Raw genomic sequence first — 20,269 nt, 5'->3', positions numbered from 1 at the left:
CTAGGAAACAAACATTTGCAACAATTCTAAAATATTGTAGTTATTACTATTGACTGATCTGCTTAATGTTCTCTCCAAAGTCCTCCACCAGTATGGCACCACTGCATAGCCTTCCTGGAGATCCTCCTGCCCATCACCCATAGAACGGTTCTCCTGTGCTTCAGGCTGAGGCTCTCATCACTCCACTCATACAACTTCAGATATCTGTAGCTAGAAAAGATGTAAAGGAAGGCCAGACAATCAAGTTTTAATTTTAAAGAATGGAAGCTGTTCCCCCTCCTGCATTTCAAATAAAATATAACCAAGCCAAAGGCACTCACACAAATGCTTACAGCTAGCCCTGTGACACTGCAGATACTGATCTCTGCAGAGACCCATCAACTTTGTTTATGAGAGGAAAGAGAAAAGCCAGGCTGAAAAACAAGCCTTTCCCCACTGGTGGGGTTCTACAGAGGTTCCCTTTGGCACTTCTGTGTGATGGTGTCCTGCCTTCACCCAACTTTACCAGCTACAGGACTTTTACCTTCTGCAGGCCCACCTCCTTCCACTTATTGCCATTTCTAAAAACTGTCATACATTACTGTATTTTCTCTATCTTCCTATTTTATTAATTTTTAAATGAAAATTCTATTATCTTCCATTGTGACAATAATAAATTTGGAATCAAAAGAAATACCTTATTAGGCTCTGACATCCATCTCCCTATATGCTACTCTGTGAAAGGACAGCACAATCTCAAAGGTTACTCTACGTGTTTGCTTTTTTTTTTTTACATCAGATTCATCATCACAGCATCTGAAAGCAGTTTACAGTGCAGACACTTCAGCATGCATTTAATCTCTTCTGGTTTTCAGAAACAAAAACGAAATGTTTGAGGTAAGGGAGAAGAAGGTGAGTTTGGCAGCATCCTGGGGAGACATCTGCTCATCTATGCAAGATGCTGGGAGAGAAACTCCTACTGCAGAAGGAGTATGGGAGTATGAAAAGAAAAAGTACAAAAAGAAAGGAAGCACGTCTTTCATGGGGGCTGATGAATCCCTATCTTTTTTTTTTCATTTAGCATTTTATCATCTATTTTTCCATATCCAATATTGCATAAAACCAAATTGGTTTTATATTTGGTTGCTATTCTACACAAGCACCACATTAATGAGTAATGTGTTACTATTAGTGACAACATTATCTTGAAAAATTGCATTTATAAGTGTATAAGAAGCATATCAATGGATAATGTACTTCTACCTATAGTGCAGGAGCTTTAAACATTGGCAAAAATAGAGGGAAAAAACCCGCAGAGAAAATATTCCACTGAAAGATGTGCAATGAGGAAGTCATCATTCCAAATATATTAAAGAAAAATCATCTCTTCCAAAATACTAAAAAGACATGAGCTATTCAGCTAAACACCCCTCATTCAAGAAAGTCTGTGACTAAAGGAGTGGAAGTTTCAAGGAGCTGCTAAAAACTCGTGTTTGATGCAGCTGCCTCATTTCAGGCCACCAGAGAAATGCCCCCCGGCAGCCTGTGGCTCAGCCGCCACGTGCGGTTTCACCCGCGCGTCTGCAGGCTGCTGCCCTGGGTGGTCCTGCAAGCCCCCCGCTCCGCTCCCCGGCTGCCTCCCGCCTTCCCACCAGGGCCGGCAGCTGCGGGCAAGCTACGGGAGAGAGCAGACTGGGGACGAACACGGCCCTGCCAGCGGTGGTGAGGAGTCCTGTGTCAGAGCAGCAGGCGGTCTGACCCACGCTGCAGTCACAAAATCCTTGATCCCAGCGCCAGGGAAGCGGCAGCAGCACACAGCCACCGCGAAGGGCCGGGAGCGGTGTGGCAGAAGCCCCCCACCCAGGCGGCACGCCACGCTGACACGAAAGCAGGTACACTGGCTGACAAAACAGCCCTCAGGGAAAATGGCCTCCAGATCCAATTCAAGTTTCGCTAACTGATTTTTTTTGCATTATATTAACAGCATAACTGTGCTATTAAGGGTATTCAGAAGCCCATAACGCAGAATTCAACTCCTTATGTTCATTTACCAGACCTGTAAGCTATTACCACGGCATTAACAACATGCAGCTGGGGAGTCCCAGATGACTAAAGAAATGAAGTGCTATATACTTAAAAATCGATTCAAAATAGGAAAATCCAAATGTTTCTGTTCAGCTTTTTTCTTGTGACATAAAAAAATCATTAAACGTTGTGATTCTAATCCAGCTCTTCTGATTTACTCCTTGGAGAAACTACAGACTAATTACTTTGACATGTAACTCTTGGACCATACAGTAAAGTGCAGTAAGAATACTTTAATCACACAATCCCTGCAAAATCTGAATATATGTAGTAACATGCAAGCAGTGCAATACAAAAATATATTAAATGCAATGTGGTGATGGTGCTCCCCAAATGGAAGAATAAAGCTGTTTGTACAGATAACCATCAGAAGAGGTGACACAGGGTTACCTAAACACAGGCGATTTCTAAAGCTGACAAGTTTGTGTATGGCCCCTTGCAGTTATCCAAATTGTCCGTGATTACAAGTACAGCTCAAACTGGATTATATTAGTGCTCCTGCACAAAGAGTAAATCATCACAGAGATCATCCTTTTATTAACAAACACTGCTGAAACCCGTCGGGGAAACACTTACAAAATGTTAAAACGGCTAAGCCTGAAGCCATGGAGCTGGTATTCTCAGTGGAAGAAAATGGAAAAATTAATCCTTTGTAGCCTACTGCTGTCTAAATATGTCTTGAACAATGTATTAGATGAAAACAGGAGCAAGAAGAGTTACACAGAGTGGTCTTCAAACCAAATAGGACATTACTTGCATTTTGCACCCAAGAATGAATGGCAGTTGGAGTGAATAGTATGAACTGAGAATTAAAGAGCAAAAATGCATGCCAAAATTTCAAGCTATGCAAATAAGTATACACTGGTGGATAAACTTCTATCAAAAGTACTTTTGTCATCAAACTCAGATTAATAAAAATTATACCTGTGCCCAAACTGTTTTCACAATGGAGAAGAAATTCTGTTTTATTTTTTCCTAATTGGTTTGGTGACTTGAAAAATGTTTTAGCAAACGACATGCATTTTCATTACTTCGGATTACTTAAATAAATTTGGTACAAAAATCCCATGAGAACTTGTTATCTGTTTAAAAATGAAAACTTTACAGATAGGATCCCGCTCCCATCCAAAACCAAGTGTACCCCATTATCTTCAGGGAAAATGTGAATGTCCCATAGTTAGCTGTGATTTATTAACTTTTCTGGAAATCTTCTCTAAATCTAATGTTCATTAGATGCCAGACTTGAGAACCACAAGACCAAGACAGCAGTAACCTACCATGACTCTGGTCCTCATAAACACAAAAGCATTAGTATTAATTAAACGCCTCCAGACCTTCCTTTCAGTTCTGACTGCACTTGCTGTAGAGCTAATTGCTTCTCTCCTCCAGCGCACGCTCATCATGCCTGCCCTGCTGCACAGCAGCCAACTTCATGTTTTCTAAATGGGATGAACAGCCTGCAGATAGTAACTCTGATTGCTTCAGATCTTTTCAGGGTGCCTCATAAGACAATTGAAACATTTTATGCAGACTAAGTGATCTTACAATTTTTGTTCATCTGAATTTTTCATATTAGGATATGAGTTGAATTATACAACTAAAAATCTCTGCGGCCTCTTTAAAGCAAGTGCATCAATTAGAAAGATGAATAGAAAGGTCTTGACTGCAGCTGACATTACTATTGTGAAACATTAACATTTGCAGCTGGAGTGAAGGACTTAATATAAAGATTAAGAAGTACTAAAGAATCTAGGAGATACAAATGACAAATATGTTTATCAAAAAAACAGCTCTGAACTGATGGCACTGACTTGTGCTCTATTATTACTTGCTTCACAATCCCACGTAAGAGGATTACTGTCTATTTTGGCACTATGTATAACAAGAGCATACAGCACATCACCAAGGGGTTGTATGAAAAGGCTGCCTCATATCATCACACCCACACATATATTCTTCAAGTCAAATCCCCCACATCAGAAAACCACCAGCTGTCAGTTCCCTGAGGTCGACCATTTTGTTACTCAATAAAATGATGGGGGGAAGCAAAAAAGTCAAGAAGTCCTTTGTTTTCAATTTAACAGGAGTGCAATACAGCCTAAATTAAGGGCAGAATGTTGTATTTTTCACTCACCTGCATACAAAAATAACTACACTACTCTTCACACTCCTTATCCTGATTCAGTAGAAAAACAACAGACAGGAGTCCCAAGAGCATCCAGGGACTCTCTGACACAGTCACAAGGGTTATGCTACTGTCTCTCCTAACGCTATGCTACTAATTCTTCTAATATTTCTGGACAGGCCATGCAAATTGGGATTAAATTAGAAGAGTTGCTTAGCCCAGCAGTTGTGTTTCGGAGAAATCTTAATGCTCAGACCACAAAATAACTGATCTGAGCATCTTATTAAACTACACAAGGGAAATTCACGACATTCCTAATACACTACACCATTTTTTACTGTCAGGCACAATTCAAACTAAAAGCAGCTGGCTCATAGTGTAGGATGCCTATCTGCTAATATAAACCTCATGGCTATCAAGCTTCTTTACCATGACCATTCAGCAGTCCTCTCACTGTCTGGACCAGTTATATCTTCTCCTACACGGAAGCGGTCAGCCTTGACCCAGTAGTTAGTATAGGATTTCAGTACGCCAACTTGGGCAAACAATGAGATGTCATTTCTTACATACCCTGAGACCGTCACATACGACAGACCCCTTCTTCAGCCTTTGTAATACTCAACATAGGTATAAATACAGAGTACAACTCTGAGAATTGAAACATGGGGCTTTCTTGAAAGCACTGCACTGCATCAGACCCACGGTAAGGTCTTCTTTTTGTGGGATCTAAATTTGGAGTGTGGGGATACAGGGTAGGATGAAGAGGGGAATAAGGATGAAAGGAAGTTAATTATAGAACTGTCTGATCATAAATAGCTCACTTACCCACATACTTAAAATACTACTACATACCTGAAGGAGCAATAGCTGCTCTAACAACATCAGTGTACAAACTCCTAAAATTACATTAGTTCATATATTCCTCTATTTTTCTCTGATAAATTGAATCTCTTATCCTTATTGTAGGCTGAGAAGGCATATATGTACCCAAGGTTTCTGAGTCACCAGGTTTAAAAGCTTTTTTCAACTCCTTTCCCATTAGCTGGCCTGGCAAATACTCGTCAATCAGTTTTACCTCATTTCTCATAGAGGGCTGATTTTCTTTTAATTATCACAAATGCACAGGTGCAGTCGCCTTACCCGCTCTTTCTGTTTTGCCTTTCAAGGCAAAATGCCTCCCTACTTGCTGTCTGTGTCCTACTTGCTTCTGAGTGTCCAAAGCGAGTACAGTTACCCATAAAATCAATAAGCACAAGAAATGTCCACATCTAAGCAAAAATCAGTTGCTAACAAGGATCAAGTAAGGCAAGGAGCAAAAGCTAATGAGGAAAGGTCTTTTTCTGTACTTACGCGTAGGCTCAGTCGCAGAGGTACTCCTAAATGCAGAGGGCACTCATTCAGAAGTGCTCATCTTCCTTCTCCCAGAGCTTCTGGAGAAGCCATAGGAATAAACATATGGTATTGCCTACTTTGCTTCTGCAGCCAAAGTAATTCACACCAACCAGCTATATCTTTGCCTTTATAATCACTGTCCCATTAAAATATTCAGTCACTGAGGCCCATGAATATACAGTTTCCACATATCAAGAGTGCAATTGCTACTTAGAAACTTTAAAGTACAGCTCTTCCTTCAAGCTTCAATTCAGTCCTCAGCTATGCTTTTAAAAAATTATTTACAATATGGCATTACATTACAGTGATATAGTGCTGAGTTCAGAGCCTTTTTACATTTGTTGTGTAACAGGACTAATATTCCTCCAATAACACAATGCAGGTGTGGTAACAAACTAACACCTACTTGTTTCAGACAGCCCCAAAATGCCACTTCCTTCCCTCAGTTATGCTTTTAGCAGAACAAACATAGTTTTCTGAAATTCCTGTTCCAGGCCAGTTATATAACTTACCAGATAAATGCCTGAACTTGTGTGCATCGGCACTACCAGGCTGAAAACTCAAAAGTTCATGTCTTCTGCATTTCCCTACAATTATAAAATTTCCCTAGGGACAGCCTCACTACATCTGTCACTAGACAGCTGTATTAAGTCAAGTTGATATAAATTTTCCATCAAGTTTATAGTCATTACGGTCTCTAATATTAAGCAGTGGTCTCCTGCGAATTTTTACCTTTTTTAAACGGGAGGGGTATTACTGAAACTATTTGCACTCCAGAAGGTTACACCCTGTTAAACCTCTTTTTCACCCAGTGGGATGAAGTAACAAATGGAAACGTAAATTCTGATTAAAAATCATGAAATGGCAAAGTGTTATGTTACCATTTTTTAAACTCCAGCTATTGAAATGGCAGGGAACGATGAACGGCGTGGAGAGGCATTGGGCAAAAGCAGGAAACAGTGAGCGGGGGGGAAGAAAAGCACGGGCAGTAGCAAAGCTTCTCTGTTCTCTCCAAAACTCCCCAGCCTTGCCAGGGGCTTTCCTGGACTCTACAGACACTTAGAGCAGCATCTTCATCCCTTTCCATGGACTCCACCTGGAACTGGCCCAAGCTGGTGTCCCCTGGCACAGAGCCCCTTCTGCCTCTGCCCCCCACCACCCTGGACGGCTCCAAAGAGGCAATGCCAGCCCTGTGCCACTGGCACTAAACCTCCCCTTCTCCTTCACCTTTCCTCGTTTTTCTTCAGCTGAAAAATCCCACCTAACCAGCATCCTCAGGGTATTCTGCTCATGAATTTCATGTGGTTTGGACCTCTAAGCCTATGAGCGGATCCCTTTGGGACCTTTAAAGGTAGCATTCTCAGCTGTCTTACACATAGCAAAATCTACTGAATCAACATCTCAGCTGAATACAGCAATTTCTCTTTAAGTACAAGGAAAACTTAACACACAGCAACATCAGATAGTATCTTACAGAGTATTTCCTTTAGATATTCTTGGAGTAAATGAGGCTTGCTTGACACATTTTGTTTGAGTAATTACAGATTAAGAGCTACCACAGCAAAATGCTCACAACTATTTCCCTATCTACCTTGGTTTCCCTACAAAAACATATTACTTAAAATGACTCCTGGCAGGTCAGGAACTCAGATTTTAATCTAACCAGGGACTGAAAAAAAGAAATAGGAACCAAGGTGTGATTGAGAGCACTTGGCTTCAGGAATACACCACCGGCACCTTTGAGTGCCTACATGACGCCTGAAGTCAACCGCTGTGAGCAAAGCTGTGACAAATGGGGGTAAACTACAACTTGAGTATGAAACAGCAAATCAGAAGATATCAGAAGATACACTCAGCTAATACACAGATTATTTGAGAAACTCTGACTCTAGAGGATAACTCAATTAATCCAGAAAGGAAAGGATACAACCACAGGAGAATCCATCCAAGATCTACTTTTTATCACTTCTAAGCAGCTAACTGTACAGGCAGACAAATATGGAAAGTAGTTGCTAATTTACAAAAGCTTACTAAATTCAAACAACTGAAGAGCTGGTAGCTGGCTTTGGAGCAGCACTGGATTTTAAGAAAATCAATGCTGAGGCACTCTTGAGGCTTTCATTCCAATCCTGTAAGTACCAAAGATAAAAGGCACAGAGGATAACCATCAGATTGAGGTCAAGCTATGCATGGTGCAAGGCAAAAGAAGTGTTAACATGAATATATGCAAGGAAAAAAATGGGAGCACTCAAAAAATACCCCAGCAAGCTAATGAAATGAAAGCAAGCTGCCGAAAGGGAACCTATATTGAAAATGGAGAAAAGAATCAAAGAGGAACTGCACAGGATATGATTAGTGGACACGCAGTACTGCTTTGCAAATACTTCACATGAGCCAGTTCATGTTTATTTTCTTTGAATAATTTTTGTATATGCTTGTTCAAATTACAAGTAAAAATATACATGGTTTTTTCCAACTGCATCTCCTCCAAACTCACCATAAAATGTAATTCATACCAGAGTACAATGTTTTTCACAGTGTAATTTGTCTTTGCTGTCAAGTAAGCTGTTTACCTACATGAGAATTAACGCTTTCAGATTAAGCTATCGGGTCTCACGGCAGCATAAAATAGCACTCGAGTTTCTGTGTTCGTACTTCACGATTTCTCAGGTAATAAGAAATTCCCTGTGCCAGAAGAGAAGGGAAGAGGAAAGACCCAGGTTTGTTAGCTCTCCCATTAACACCATGCAGTGTGTCTGAATTTCTGGCCTTGTGACAACACAACAGATGCCCAAACTCCCCACTGTTCAGAGGCAAAGCAGGACACAGCCCATACTTTGTGCTGCTGGACGCTGACATATTCTTTCCCATCACAGGAAATGTCCTATTTTTTTCTGGGCACTTGGAAGGAGTTGGGGTACAGATCTGGCTGGCTCAAGTGAAATTAGCTTGCGTACACACTGCAGGGTTGTCTGTTGCCATAACTTTGCTAGCTCCAGCCTATGTGCCCAAACAGTGCAAATGAGCCATGGCAAAAGTACCAAGGTGCTTGAATAAAAGCATGGACTCAAGGACTCGGAAGGCCAACAGAGCTGTTTGCTCCTTGTGCAGAACCTTCACTTCTAGAGGTTCTCAGGAAAAACATTTCCCTCTTCTGACTGTGCCACTTCAGTGCCTTCAGGCTGCAGCCCTGACAACTTGCCAGCATCCCCCATAGCTGCTGAGGGGGGGTGCAGAGGCACCCTTGGACTTGGAGCTGAAATTTTGACAGCTCTGGTGGCAATTCACAGGAAGGCAGGCAATCAGCTTGCCCTGCCCTCAGAAGCCATGTGGCACCACACTGTCCATCAACAGCACGAGAGAGAGCTAACACTTTGACACCTACAGTCAACAGAGGCAACAACTGCCAGAGGGGACCAGTTGAAGTATGTGCTATTTTTGCATGGTAACTTCTCAACTGTTTTCAAAAGAAATGGGAAAAACATGTAAAAAAAAAAAAAAAAAAAGAGAGAAAAAAAGAAGAAAACAGAGTTCATGCTTCCCAAGTAACAAGGGTTTTTAACGTGCTATCAGAGGTGAAGAAGACTTAAAATAGGATTAAAAAGAGAGCATGAGACTACAGAGTCTAATATGATTGAGTTACTTTTCTGCTCTTTTAAAACCCATGGATGAAATCCATTTACCTACTTTAAAATCATAATTTTTAGTCGCTGGCCTTCAGGATGAAACAGAAGGTTGAGCCTCATTTATATAATTGCCCGTGTTCCCTGCACAGCCAAGACAGAAACCTATGTATCTCTGAGTGATGGCAGAGTGAAATCCGGTCTCCTCTCTTTTGACTGCATAAGCACTTCCACAGCAATTAACTCCTCCCAGATGAGGCAGCCACTGAATGAAAGTTCAGGGAAAAATGCATGAAACACAAAGCATCTCTAATCCACTTGCAACAGGAGTAGTTACGATGACCCTTTACAAAATAGTCAGGGTATCCAGCAGACAGCTAAGGTTTCCAGCCCCCGGGTAATCAGACACTAGATCCCAAGCCTTCAGTTCCTGGGAGAAGGTACAAACAAGCTGTTACTTAAAGGCCACTTTCATGTCTAAGTTTCCAAGCTTCTCCAGGGACCACGGCAGGTTCTCACACTTGTCTGCTCAAACCAGCCCTGCAGCAGAGCTCACCAGAGAAGAAAGGCGCTGTTCTCCAAAAAAACACCACTCCCAAGCTCGAGCAGGTGAAAAGGGCACTGTTGGCCTCAGAAACAAAATGCTAAGCATTTTGACAAATGCTAAGCAACGAAAACAACAGGGCCTGGGACTTCAGTGAGTTTCAGACCCCTGGATCCAACCTAGCTTTTCTCCTTTCATATAAAAGAGAAGAGACAATCATGTGCATAAGCATCTTCTTGCTCCTAAGAAGGGCAAAGCACATTTTGCCAGTCACTTCAAGCAGTGCTTTGTCAATACAGCTGCTTGTGAACAATGATATAGCTCGTGGCAAGGACACAACGGGAGACGCAAAAAGCATAACTAAGGGACGCGACAGTGGCAGGGCAAGTGAAGGTATATCACTCACGACATTAAATCCCACAGGCAGAAAACTTCAGGGGAAAGGCTGCCCCCACCTTCCATTGAACTCATCGTATGCACACACTGCTTACACAGACACAGAACCCCACGGTCTCTAAATGCCTAAGATATTATACTATGAAAAACAAAAAGGATCAGTCCACCTATGGAGCAGGAGACTAAAGTGGAGAAGTAAAATTTATCTTTCTGTTTCCACAGCTATAGGAAAGAGCAGTAAAACTGCATAGTGCTATTTTAAATAATTATTACTAACTGCCTGCTGCCTGATCAGCATTTTAACAAAAAAGATGTTACAGAAATGCCAGAGAAGCACAATACTGAACCCTCTGACTGCTAAATTCTCTCTCCGGGGAAACAGTATAATCCATATGCACAAACAGACCTGCAGTCACTTTACCTGCATCCCGAGATGCTACTTATGCCCAGCCAAGAGCACAGCGAGCTCAAGCCTGCAGCCAGCCCTGCCCAGCTGTGTATGCATACAAAGCAAGCATGTGTTTGTACAAAAAAGACTGCTGATGGGCCAAGCCTTAGTGTTAGCCTATGGATAAACCAAGATGTGGATTTCACATAAATAAACTAAAATCCTGTATTTGACGAATAAGCTCAGCACGCTGCTCTTTCGACAAGGGAAATGCAGCAAGCAATAAAAAATACTGGTGAACGTGCCCTTTTGCTTCAGTTTTTGATTCATAAAATCCTGCCTTCTCACAGGCATGCTATAAAATTGAATGTACCGTCTGTAGGGTTTACAAACTATAGGGATCAATGCTGAGTCAACCCTGAAAAAGCCTTTTCAGATATTGGGTAGCACAAAGCGTATTCAATGTAAACCACAAGTGGTCATAGGCTGAATGGTGAGAATAAAACAAAATGCTGGTCAGCTGTCTCACTGCTTCTAGACAGTCCCTCCTGTTCAGCTAGAAAGTTGATCCTGCCTTGGAAAACCTCAGTGATCTTGCAGCATCCATACAGAGGACCTGACACCTTTGGCAGGCTCCAGCCCCTGTCCTCCAGAGGCCAGATCAAAACGAATAATCAAAGTGGCACAAAAATCCAGTGCTTCCCAGGCCAACATCCAGGCAACAGCATGTTAAAGAGGCCCAGCTCACCTGGCAGCTGCACTCTGCCCCAGGACCCAGTGCCCAGAGGTGGTTGGTTTCTGATGGGAGTACATGAAGCTACTTCTCCTGCCTTCTCCTTCCAGGTGAGACATGGATATAGGTGTAGATATAACTAGAAATACCATAAATACGATTGACATATATACAGGCTTTGGGGAAGTCTGTAAAAGACATGAGGGGTACACAGAGTATCCAGCTGTAAAACACTGGTAAAAAGGTGATTTCCAGGCACAGTGGTACAGTAGCCACAGTGAAATGGTTTGCCTAATGCTAGAAACAGCAACCCACAAATGATCCTCATGAAAACAAAACCAGAGTCCAAAGCATTTTTGAAACTAGTCTAAATATTTATTCTTTTTCCAGGTTAGGAAAGGATTTTACTTCCCTGGCTCTCAAGCCATTATCTGCACCAACCCCATTAACACAGGTTTATCCAATTTTCCAGCTCTTATCTCACAAAAGCTTTGCCTTTTGTAATTACGGTTTGTTCCCAAAACTATGGAGAGTCTGCATGAAATTAAACTGACTTAGATGCTTTTCTGATTCATATCCTAACCAGCCTATATCATTCTGGAGCTGAAACAAAACATTCTTAGCACAATGACTAATTAATCCACCAGTCATTTTTGGGGTACTGGTGAAAGCCACTCCTGAATGCTAAAATGTTGTCATTAATGCAGTATTTCTGTAAAACCTAATATTGCCTTCCTATGTGTTAAAGTTCAAAGTACATTCCTTATTATCACAATACCCACTTGCAAAAGAAGCAAAACATTGAAAAATTATTCAGGTGCTGTAATGCCACTAATAAAACTCCCCTTTCCAAGTGCCACAGTTAATTTTAAGGAACTGCTTTTAAAATCCATAGAACAAGCACAAGGTAAACTCACATTCAAGACAAACTATTGGTGGCCTACAAAAAAATCAGTGTTTAGGAAACACACACTGTGTTTCCGGTGCTAGAATTTCACATGTTGCAGAAACACCATGGCGAGCACAAACAACACTCGTGAAGTCCAATTTGACTCCAAATTAAATTGCAATTAAATTAATTAGTTAATTAAAAGCATAACTGCACACATCAGGTAGCTGACGACAGACACGCTACAGTACAGCTGAGCACAGAAGGGAAAGACTTTAGTGGGGGACAAAGACAACTCACTGATTGCCCGGATTTTACAGAAAGTATGTAACTTCCACTTTGGATTATCTGTGATTAAGGGAGCCAGTTCTTGTATTTCCTAGGCACCTGTTATAATCACAACTTGTTTCCAAGCCTGATGTCATACATTTTCTCAACGTTAGCATCAGGGCATCAAAGTACCGACACGTTTATGGGGCCAGAGGACCCGGAGGTGGCACCGCCTTCACAAGGAAGAAATGTCCCGCAGAAGAGTGATCTCGCACATTGCTATGCAGGCGGCCCAAATATACATCCCTGCCTGGCACCTTTGTCCAACTAAAAATGACATATCACCTTGTAACCTGGCATAGTGCCACCCTGACAGATGGACTTAAGTGTAGGCAGCCAAGAGACTATGTATAAGCATCAAATATGTTTTTTGAGAGTAGGACTTCCAGCCAGGAATGTTAAAACAGCTGTCCACACTGAGCTTGCATGCCTACACTTAAGAGGATATGCTATCGCCACTCGAGCCCTGAGCTGGATTAACTTGGAAAATAAATAAGATAGCTTCCACAGCCACATAAGGTGAGTTTTTGCAGAATCAGGATTAGTAATACACAGGGGGGCTTTACTGACCTACTATTAGTGGGCGCACTTGCAGGGTTGAAGAGCTCTGCAGTTTTGCAGCTCGCAGGAACTTCTATCACGTGCATGCTTGTAAACAAATGTTTCTCATCTGAACACATCTTTATATATGTTGCTTTTCTTAGAAAAAAAATATACAATGCAATACCAGCATGACTAAGAATAAACACATTAGTGATGTTCCACTTCATGTTAGAGACTACTTTCTTTTTAAATTAACTGTCCTCGCTCAGAAATATTTATCTGTGTTACAGGCCTGTTTCACCGGGCTTTCTTCTCTTTTCAAAACTTCAACTCCCATGGCCCACTCCAACACTTTTTGTTAGCTCATGCCTACATGCATACACACATTTTACATCTTGACATCATTTGCATGGCTTGCCCCAGTAATAAAATCAGACTGCCTTGAGAAACAGGCATTGTGTAACACAAGATATGTGGTGGCTGGCCTACAAAGCCATGCCCTGGCCACCTCTATCCCATCCCTGCGCCTGGCTGGGCTGCATCACCCACAAATCCCTCTCCTCGACGACTTGAAACATTCCAAACCACTGAGAAGCTCCAGAAAAACATGTTGGCTCACATCAACATGCCAAACAATTCTCTTTTCCTTTTTTCCCCATGGAACTCAGATTTAACTCCTGCCTCTCAAAGAGTCATTGGCCTAAGTCTAAAGAGAGGTAAATATTCAAACCTGAACAAGTTAAAAGTTTCCTCAGAATTCTACACTACTTAAAAAAGATAATACCAAGATTTTCAATGGGAAACAACATTGTTTCTAGCCCTGAGTAGCTTAAGGACTGGAAGGAGGTGACGGCACATTTTACTCGCTGTTAAACATGATTTGTGTTTATTTTAATTCTTCTCCCTGTGGACACAATCAGATCGCAGGCATGAATTTTTCATGTACGCTGTAGCTGAGTACCTCCTCTTTACTCTTTTGAATCACTACATATGAACTTCAGCTCTACGAGGGTACTCCCAGTATAGATCAAAGCTGCCTTCAGTGCCCAGCAGGTGCTGAAGGGTCACATACAATCCTCCAACAGCTGCTGGTGTCCTTTACCTTTGTTAACTTTAAGTCTGATCTTTGCCGCAATGTAAGTTACCCAAGCCACTTTATTACAATTTCCTGTACTAGAAGTGCTTCAGGGGTAGGCATCGTTTCTCCTGCACAGTAAGGATTTCCAGCTGCTGACTCCTTGGTGAAGGCTTCCTCCTCCTCTTGCACTGTTCATCTCTTTTACCTTTCATTCCTCACCTGCAGCCTTTCCATCTCCTTGCTTTCTGTGTTGTTGAGATGTGTATGAAATCATCTGTCTGCAAAAGTTTCAGCCTGCTGTCTGCTGCACCAAACTACAATTACTAACCTCAGTAACAAGATGCTTTGCTTTTTCATACTGCCCATAAAGCCGATTCCAGGTTAATCTAAATTTCCATACCAGTTAGCCTTTCTCAGAGGGGAGGAAAAGAGGGAAAACTTTGCCAAATATTCCATCAGGAAGATTAGCAACACTGTGAAAACAATAGAAAAACCACAGATAATACCTCTCCCTCCTTCCAAAAACCAGCAGCGTCTCAGGCTTTCTAAAAACACTGCACACAGACTGTGCCTGGCTTTAAAACAGTTCAGGGAACAGTCAAATTGCTGAAGAACAGGGGAAAAGAAATAAAAATACTGATCCGGCTCACTACTTTTGCTTAATAAAGTAATTACACCCACACCCTGAGTGTATTCCTTTCACGCACATCGATTTTACATGGAATGATTACCTCCATGGTTATCATAAAACCGAAATAAATTGAACTGAAAATGGTAATGCCGAGCATCCAAAACCCCTTGGCACTCTCTTGGACCCGTAAGTGCCTCTCCTTATTTGAAAAGAATTTGAAGGAGTACGCAAGGTTCATTTCTCACAGAATCATGTAAGATATTAACACAAAGTCAGAGAACAGTCAGTCTTCTTACGCATTACACAAACTATCAAGAATGTACGATGTTCGATATCACGTTCAAAAAAGTTTAGCACCCAGTTACCTGAGCATTCCCTTTCTCCCATAATGACCATCAGGAAGACCTGTCTGTACCTGCCAAAAGCCAGGTGCCAGATCGGACTCCTGTTTTGTTGTGTCCCTTGAGGTCCCATAACGGAGCTCTTAACCCTGAAGGTTTTACTCACTGTTTTATCAACGGTTTTTTAACTCCTTCTGAGTTGCCGGATGATTTATCAATGCCACCCAAAATTCATTGCTAGTTAAAGATTAATGAACGCTGGAAAAGTAAAACAAAGCACGCCAAAATCTCTCAAAGTGCTTATAAAGCAGTATCATTATAGACAGAGACTCTAGGCTAAAGGCATGTTGACCAAAATTTAGAAATGCATTGCCTGTGTATTAGCAAAAAGAAGCCTGAAGGGGCAAGGGGAACTCAAACATTGCTTTCTGAAAAAGTCACCAGCTAATGCCAAGTGCTGAAAGGTGTCAGAGAAGCCAGGCTTCCCTGCTGTCCCATTCCCCGTGCAGGAGGGTGTGAATACGGCCGCTCTCACCCACCCTGCATCCACCTCCCCCATCACTGCTCTTCACCACTCCGCAAAAGCTTTTAAAATAGAAAAGCATGGCAATTTTACTTCAAAAGTTCACTTTGGAAGGGAAGCTTAGCACAGGTGACGTTCAGAAGGAACAGGGCAGAAGTGCCTGTAACTGGTCCCTCAGAGAGATCTGGGGTTCAGCCTTCAAAGCACCCCAGTACTCAGATGCCTTACCTAGGTAAAGCGAGGCGTTTTCCTTCTTGACATTGTCATCTAAGTACGTTGGTCCCAAGGTATAGATGGGTGTCGAGCCCATGCCAATAAGAATTTGGGCACAAATGAATAAAGCTACATAGAGAGAGTGGTCGTTCCCGACGGAGTCCTTGACACAGGCCGGCGAGTCCCACTGCTCTTTGGCGGTGCCATTGCCAGTCACGCACAAGCCCTCGTTACTGACGGAGGAGTTCAATTCCTGGATCTGGTACGGCGGAGAGATGAAATGAGGTAAGGAGAAGAGTGCGGCCCCCAGGGCGATGAAAAACCCCCCTACAGCCAGCCAGAGCGGCCTCCGTCCGCGCCCCCCGAAGTAGCTGATGAAGACCACCACCACCAGGCTCCCGATGTCGAAGCAGCTGACCAGCAGCCCCGACTCCGAGCTCTTGAGGCTGTATCTCCGCTCGATGGTGGTGATGACGCTGCTCAGGTAGCCGGAGACCATGAGGGACTGGATGAAGGTCAGGAAGCACATGCACACCAGGAAGAAGCGCGAGTCCGCCAGCACGGCCCGCAGGCACGCTCTGCCCGGGGGGCCCGCCAGCAGCGGCGGCGGCGGGACCGGGGACACCCCCCGGCCGGGCGCCGCGGGCTGCCCGCGCTCCGGCCCCCAGGGGAAGCTCCCGCCGGCGCCGGCGGCGGCCTCACCAGGCTGGGCAGCCCCGGCGGCGGCGCCTCCGCCCCGCGCGGCCCCGGGAGCCGGTCCCGCAGCGGGGCTCGGCGGGGCGCCGCCGCCGCCGCCCCCCCCGGCCGCCAGGGGGGAGCCGAGCGCGGCCCCGCGGCCCCGCGGCGCCGCCCCGCCGAGCGCGGGCAGGCTGCGGCAGCGCGGCGCCTCCGCCCGGCCCCCCGCCGCCGCCGGCCGCTCCGCCCCGGGGCGCCGCGGCGCCGGGGTCCGCGCAGAGGCCATGCTGGGTCCGGCCGCGGCCTCAGAGGAGCCCGGCCGGCTCCATCGCCGCCGTGCGTCGAGCGCGCTGAGGGGCCCGGCGGGAGCGCAGCATAGCGGGGAGGGGAGGAGGGAGGGGAGGGGGGTGGCCCTAGCCGCGGCCGCCGGCCGCCCCGCCGCACGTGTCAGCCCAAGTCCTTTGTGACTCCATCCTCCCTCTGTCTCGCTCAAGGGGCCGCCCGCCCGCCGGGCCGCCCCCGTTGCCGGCGGCTCCCGCTCCCCGCCGCCGCATGCCCGCGGCGCCGCGCTCAGCAGCCGCCCGCCGGGGCCCCGCGGCCAGCCCGCCCGCCGCGGGGGAGCGCCGCCCGCCGCCGCCGCCGCTCCGCCGCCCGCATCCTCCTCTCTCCGCGCCGCCGACGCCGGTGACAGAGCTCCGGGGGGTTGCTGCCGATCTGCGGGGGCAGAGAGCAAGCACGGGAGGTCAGCGGCGCCGGCCCCAGCGCCCCCCTCCCGGCGGCGCCGGCCCCAGCGCCCCCCTCCCCGCCGCCCCGGCTTCTGCCCGCCCGACCCCGGCGTCTGCCCTGAGGTCCGGGCAGCGCTCGCCGGCCCCGCGGCGGGGGGGCCGCGGCAGCGCCCCGGGGACCGCGTCCTTGGGGACAGCACGTGGATTTACCCAAGTGCAGGAGCGGACACGCGCGTCCGTGGCCCCGGCCAGAGCGCGACCCTACTATTTGGCGCCGGATGCGGCAGCCAAAGGTCGCCGTGCCGAGCCTTTTATTTTCCAGCCTAAAAATAAACACGCTGAAATAAACACCCCGCTACAACTCGCCGGCCCGGGGAGCCGCGGCGGGCGGAGGAGCGAGTAACAAAAGCCGATGCCAGGCGGCGGGCACACCGGGAGCCGGCACCGCGGGGCCGCCCTGGCCGCCCCAGCTCGCCCGGGTGCCCCCCGCGCCCGCGGAGACGCGGGACGGCCGAGCGACGAGTGACGCCCGGCCCTGCCTACCCCGGCAGCGAGACCAGCGTTTCGCCTCCTTTGTCCGCTTTTGTCTCCCCTCCGCCTTCTCGGTGCGCGGCGGGGCGGGCGGTGGCGGGGTAGCGGCAGCCCGGGCAGCCGCACCCCAGCGGCGGCTCTCCCCCACCCGCGGGGGTGGGCAGCGGGCGGGGTGGGGGAGCCGGCGGGGCGCACCGCGCTCCCTCCTCCCGGCCGCCGCGGAGAAGAAAGACGGGGCTACTCACCGTGCGGGCGGGCGCGGGGGGGCGGCCGAGCCGGGGAGCCAGCCGGGCCCGGCGCTCCCGCCCCGCCTGTCACCGAGCCCCAGGGCCCCCTCGGCCGCCTCCGCCTCCCCGGGCGGCGCGGCGGAGCGCAGGCGCGCCCGCTGCCGCCTGCGGGCCGGGCCGGCCCGGGCGCTCGCGTCCCCCCCGACCTGCCCTCGCCGCTGAGCAGGGACCCGGGGCCCCGCGACCTGGAGCGGCGGCAGAGCGGCGGCCCGCCGTCAGCCGAGATACCGCCCCGCGCAACAGCGCGCGGAGCCCCTGCGGGAGGGCGAGCCCGGCGGCGGGGCAGGCGGTGCGGGGCTGCCCGGTGCCGCAGCTTCGCGGCCGTGGCCCAGAGCCGGCGGGGCGCCCCGCGAGGTGCGGGCTCGGATGTCGGCCCCGGGCGGCGTTTGGGGAACTCCGTGTTGTTGCATCGCGCTGTGTTAAAAAATAAAGTGTAGGGAAATACTCGGAAGCGAGACCGCGATCACAGCGTCTGCTGAGAAGCGAGAAGAACAAAGGGGCTATTGGTATTTTATTGGATTTTAGGAAAACAGAAAACAGCCACCTGATGCTTCCTTTTGTCCAGGGTCTTGTCTCCAATGTAAATCATCTCCAAAAGTAGGAAACATGCACAAAACCTGGAAAAGCAGTTTGGAGTTTACATCTCATAGAGTTTCCTCTTAATACCTTCCCTCAGTTTATGTAGTGTCTTGGATTGCATTGCTTAGTTTTCCTCTCAATCTCAGTTTTTACAGCTCTAGTACTAAGATCAACCTAGGAAGTCCTGCAAATTATTAAATTTGTTGTGGCTTGATAGAGGGTGAACTGATGAGGTATTCCTTTTTTTGCCTCAAGTTTTACCATAAAATAACACTAAGGAATACAACAAAGTATTAATATTCTAATATACATTTCTGGATAGCCTGTGCTTCTCTGGCAGGATAGACTGGCTCACCACATTTGTTTGCTTATTTATAATCTTGATCAATAAGGTGGTTTCATATGACACCATTTTGAATTTTTGCCAAGCTTATGCTTGATACTTTTTTATACTCGCTTAGCACTCAAACAGCTCAAATTCAACACAGCCAAAAGAATACTTTTTTTTTTCCTAGGCTTTCACCACATTTCTCCTGTCAGTAAGGTACCCCCAAGTTCAGTGGTTGGTCTAGGCCTGTAGCTTTAGTATTCTCTTCGATTCAGATAGGTTTTCAAGGATTCTTGAAAAAACTCGTATCAGTGATTCTTTCTATATAGGGTCCCTAACACGGCTTCTTCTATTTCATCATCCCACAGCTTTTTTTTACTGCAGCTTCTCTCTTCTTGTTTCTCTTCCACTGTCAGCCCCTCATGGCCACAGCTTCCTTCATGCTGGCTCTGGCACTCAAGCTCAACCCTCAGTAAGCTCATTCTGCTCCCTGAGATAGCAGGAAACCAATCCAAGGGAAAGAAACTTTTTCTTCTGGGTTTATGAGTTGGATCACTTCTTCAAAGATGGGAGCACAAGATTGGGGGGGGGGGGGGGGGGAAGAAGGGAGAGGGGAGGTCCATTGTAGAAGGGGGGGGCGGGGAGGAAGGTAGAGGGGAGGTCCATTGTAGAAGAATGAAGCTGGGCTAATTATCATTGATAATATACAGCTGCGGGCTGGCTTCAGGGGCTGCGGGTTGGTCCATGTAGATAAGGGGCAGGTGTGGCTGGTTCTGTTAAGTGGTTGAAAGCCAATGAAGAGGGAGCAGCTGAGGAAGAAGCAGGAGGAGATCACACACCCTGGATGAGGTGAGGAGAAGGCAGTAGAGGGACTGGAGTGAAGAGTATGCTGGTGTGAGATGGTAAAAGACCTTGTTGCAGTTTGAAAGTCTGGAGAGTGCTGTGACAGTCCATGGGGGAAGAGGAAGAGAGGATAGCCCATTTCAGAAAGGGCAAGCTCTTAATTCATCTCGGTCATTTCACTGAGTCATCCCTGAGATAATATGTGTAATTCAGTTGGCAGGCAGTAACCCATTAAACTTCAGTAACTGCATTGCAGTTGAACTAGTATGTGAACCAATAACTGCATTTTGTAAGCCTTACACACCATGTCATGTGTATGGCACCCCAGTGCCGTGTCCTGCACTTGGGTCACACCAACCCCACGCAGCGCTACAGGCTGGGGCAGAGCGGCTGGGAAGCTGCCCAGAGGAAAAGGGCCTGGGGGTGCTGGTCGGCAGCCGGCTGAACGTGAGCCAGCAGTGTGCCCAGGTGGCCAAGTACCAGAGTAT

The 20,269-nt window shown here is 46.7% G+C and overlaps 1 protein-coding gene across 2 annotated transcripts in view; it reads right to left on the bottom strand.

The window, feature by feature from the left end:
• The window catches only part of SLCO5A1 (solute carrier organic anion transporter family member 5A1), an 84,852-nt gene extending 66,639 nt beyond the window's left edge, over nt 1-18,213 (bottom strand). The window contains exons 1-2 of one of the 2 annotated variants that reach the window (XM_055705314.1): nt 17,990-18,213; nt 15,829-17,202 (exon numbers count right to left, since the gene is read on the bottom strand). In XM_055705314.1, coding sequence (XP_055561289.1) covers nt 15,829-16,774 — 946 coding nt within the window. In that variant the 5' untranslated portion in view covers nt 16,775-17,202; nt 17,990-18,213. Of the gene's footprint in view, nt 1-15,828; nt 17,203-17,756; nt 17,960-17,989 lie in introns of those variants that run through there. The other variant, XM_055705315.1, reaches the window with a different exon arrangement.
• Between the last annotated feature and the right edge of the window lie 2,056 nt (nt 18,214-20,269).

Source organism: Falco cherrug, chromosome 3 (assembly GCF_023634085.1).
Source record: "Falco cherrug isolate bFalChe1 chromosome 3, bFalChe1.pri, whole genome shotgun sequence".
Lineage (NCBI taxonomy): Eukaryota > Metazoa > Chordata > Aves > Falconiformes > Falconidae > Falco > Falco cherrug.
The sequence above is the reverse complement of the archived record's forward strand: the minus strand, read 5'-3'. Positions and strand labels throughout refer to the sequence as shown.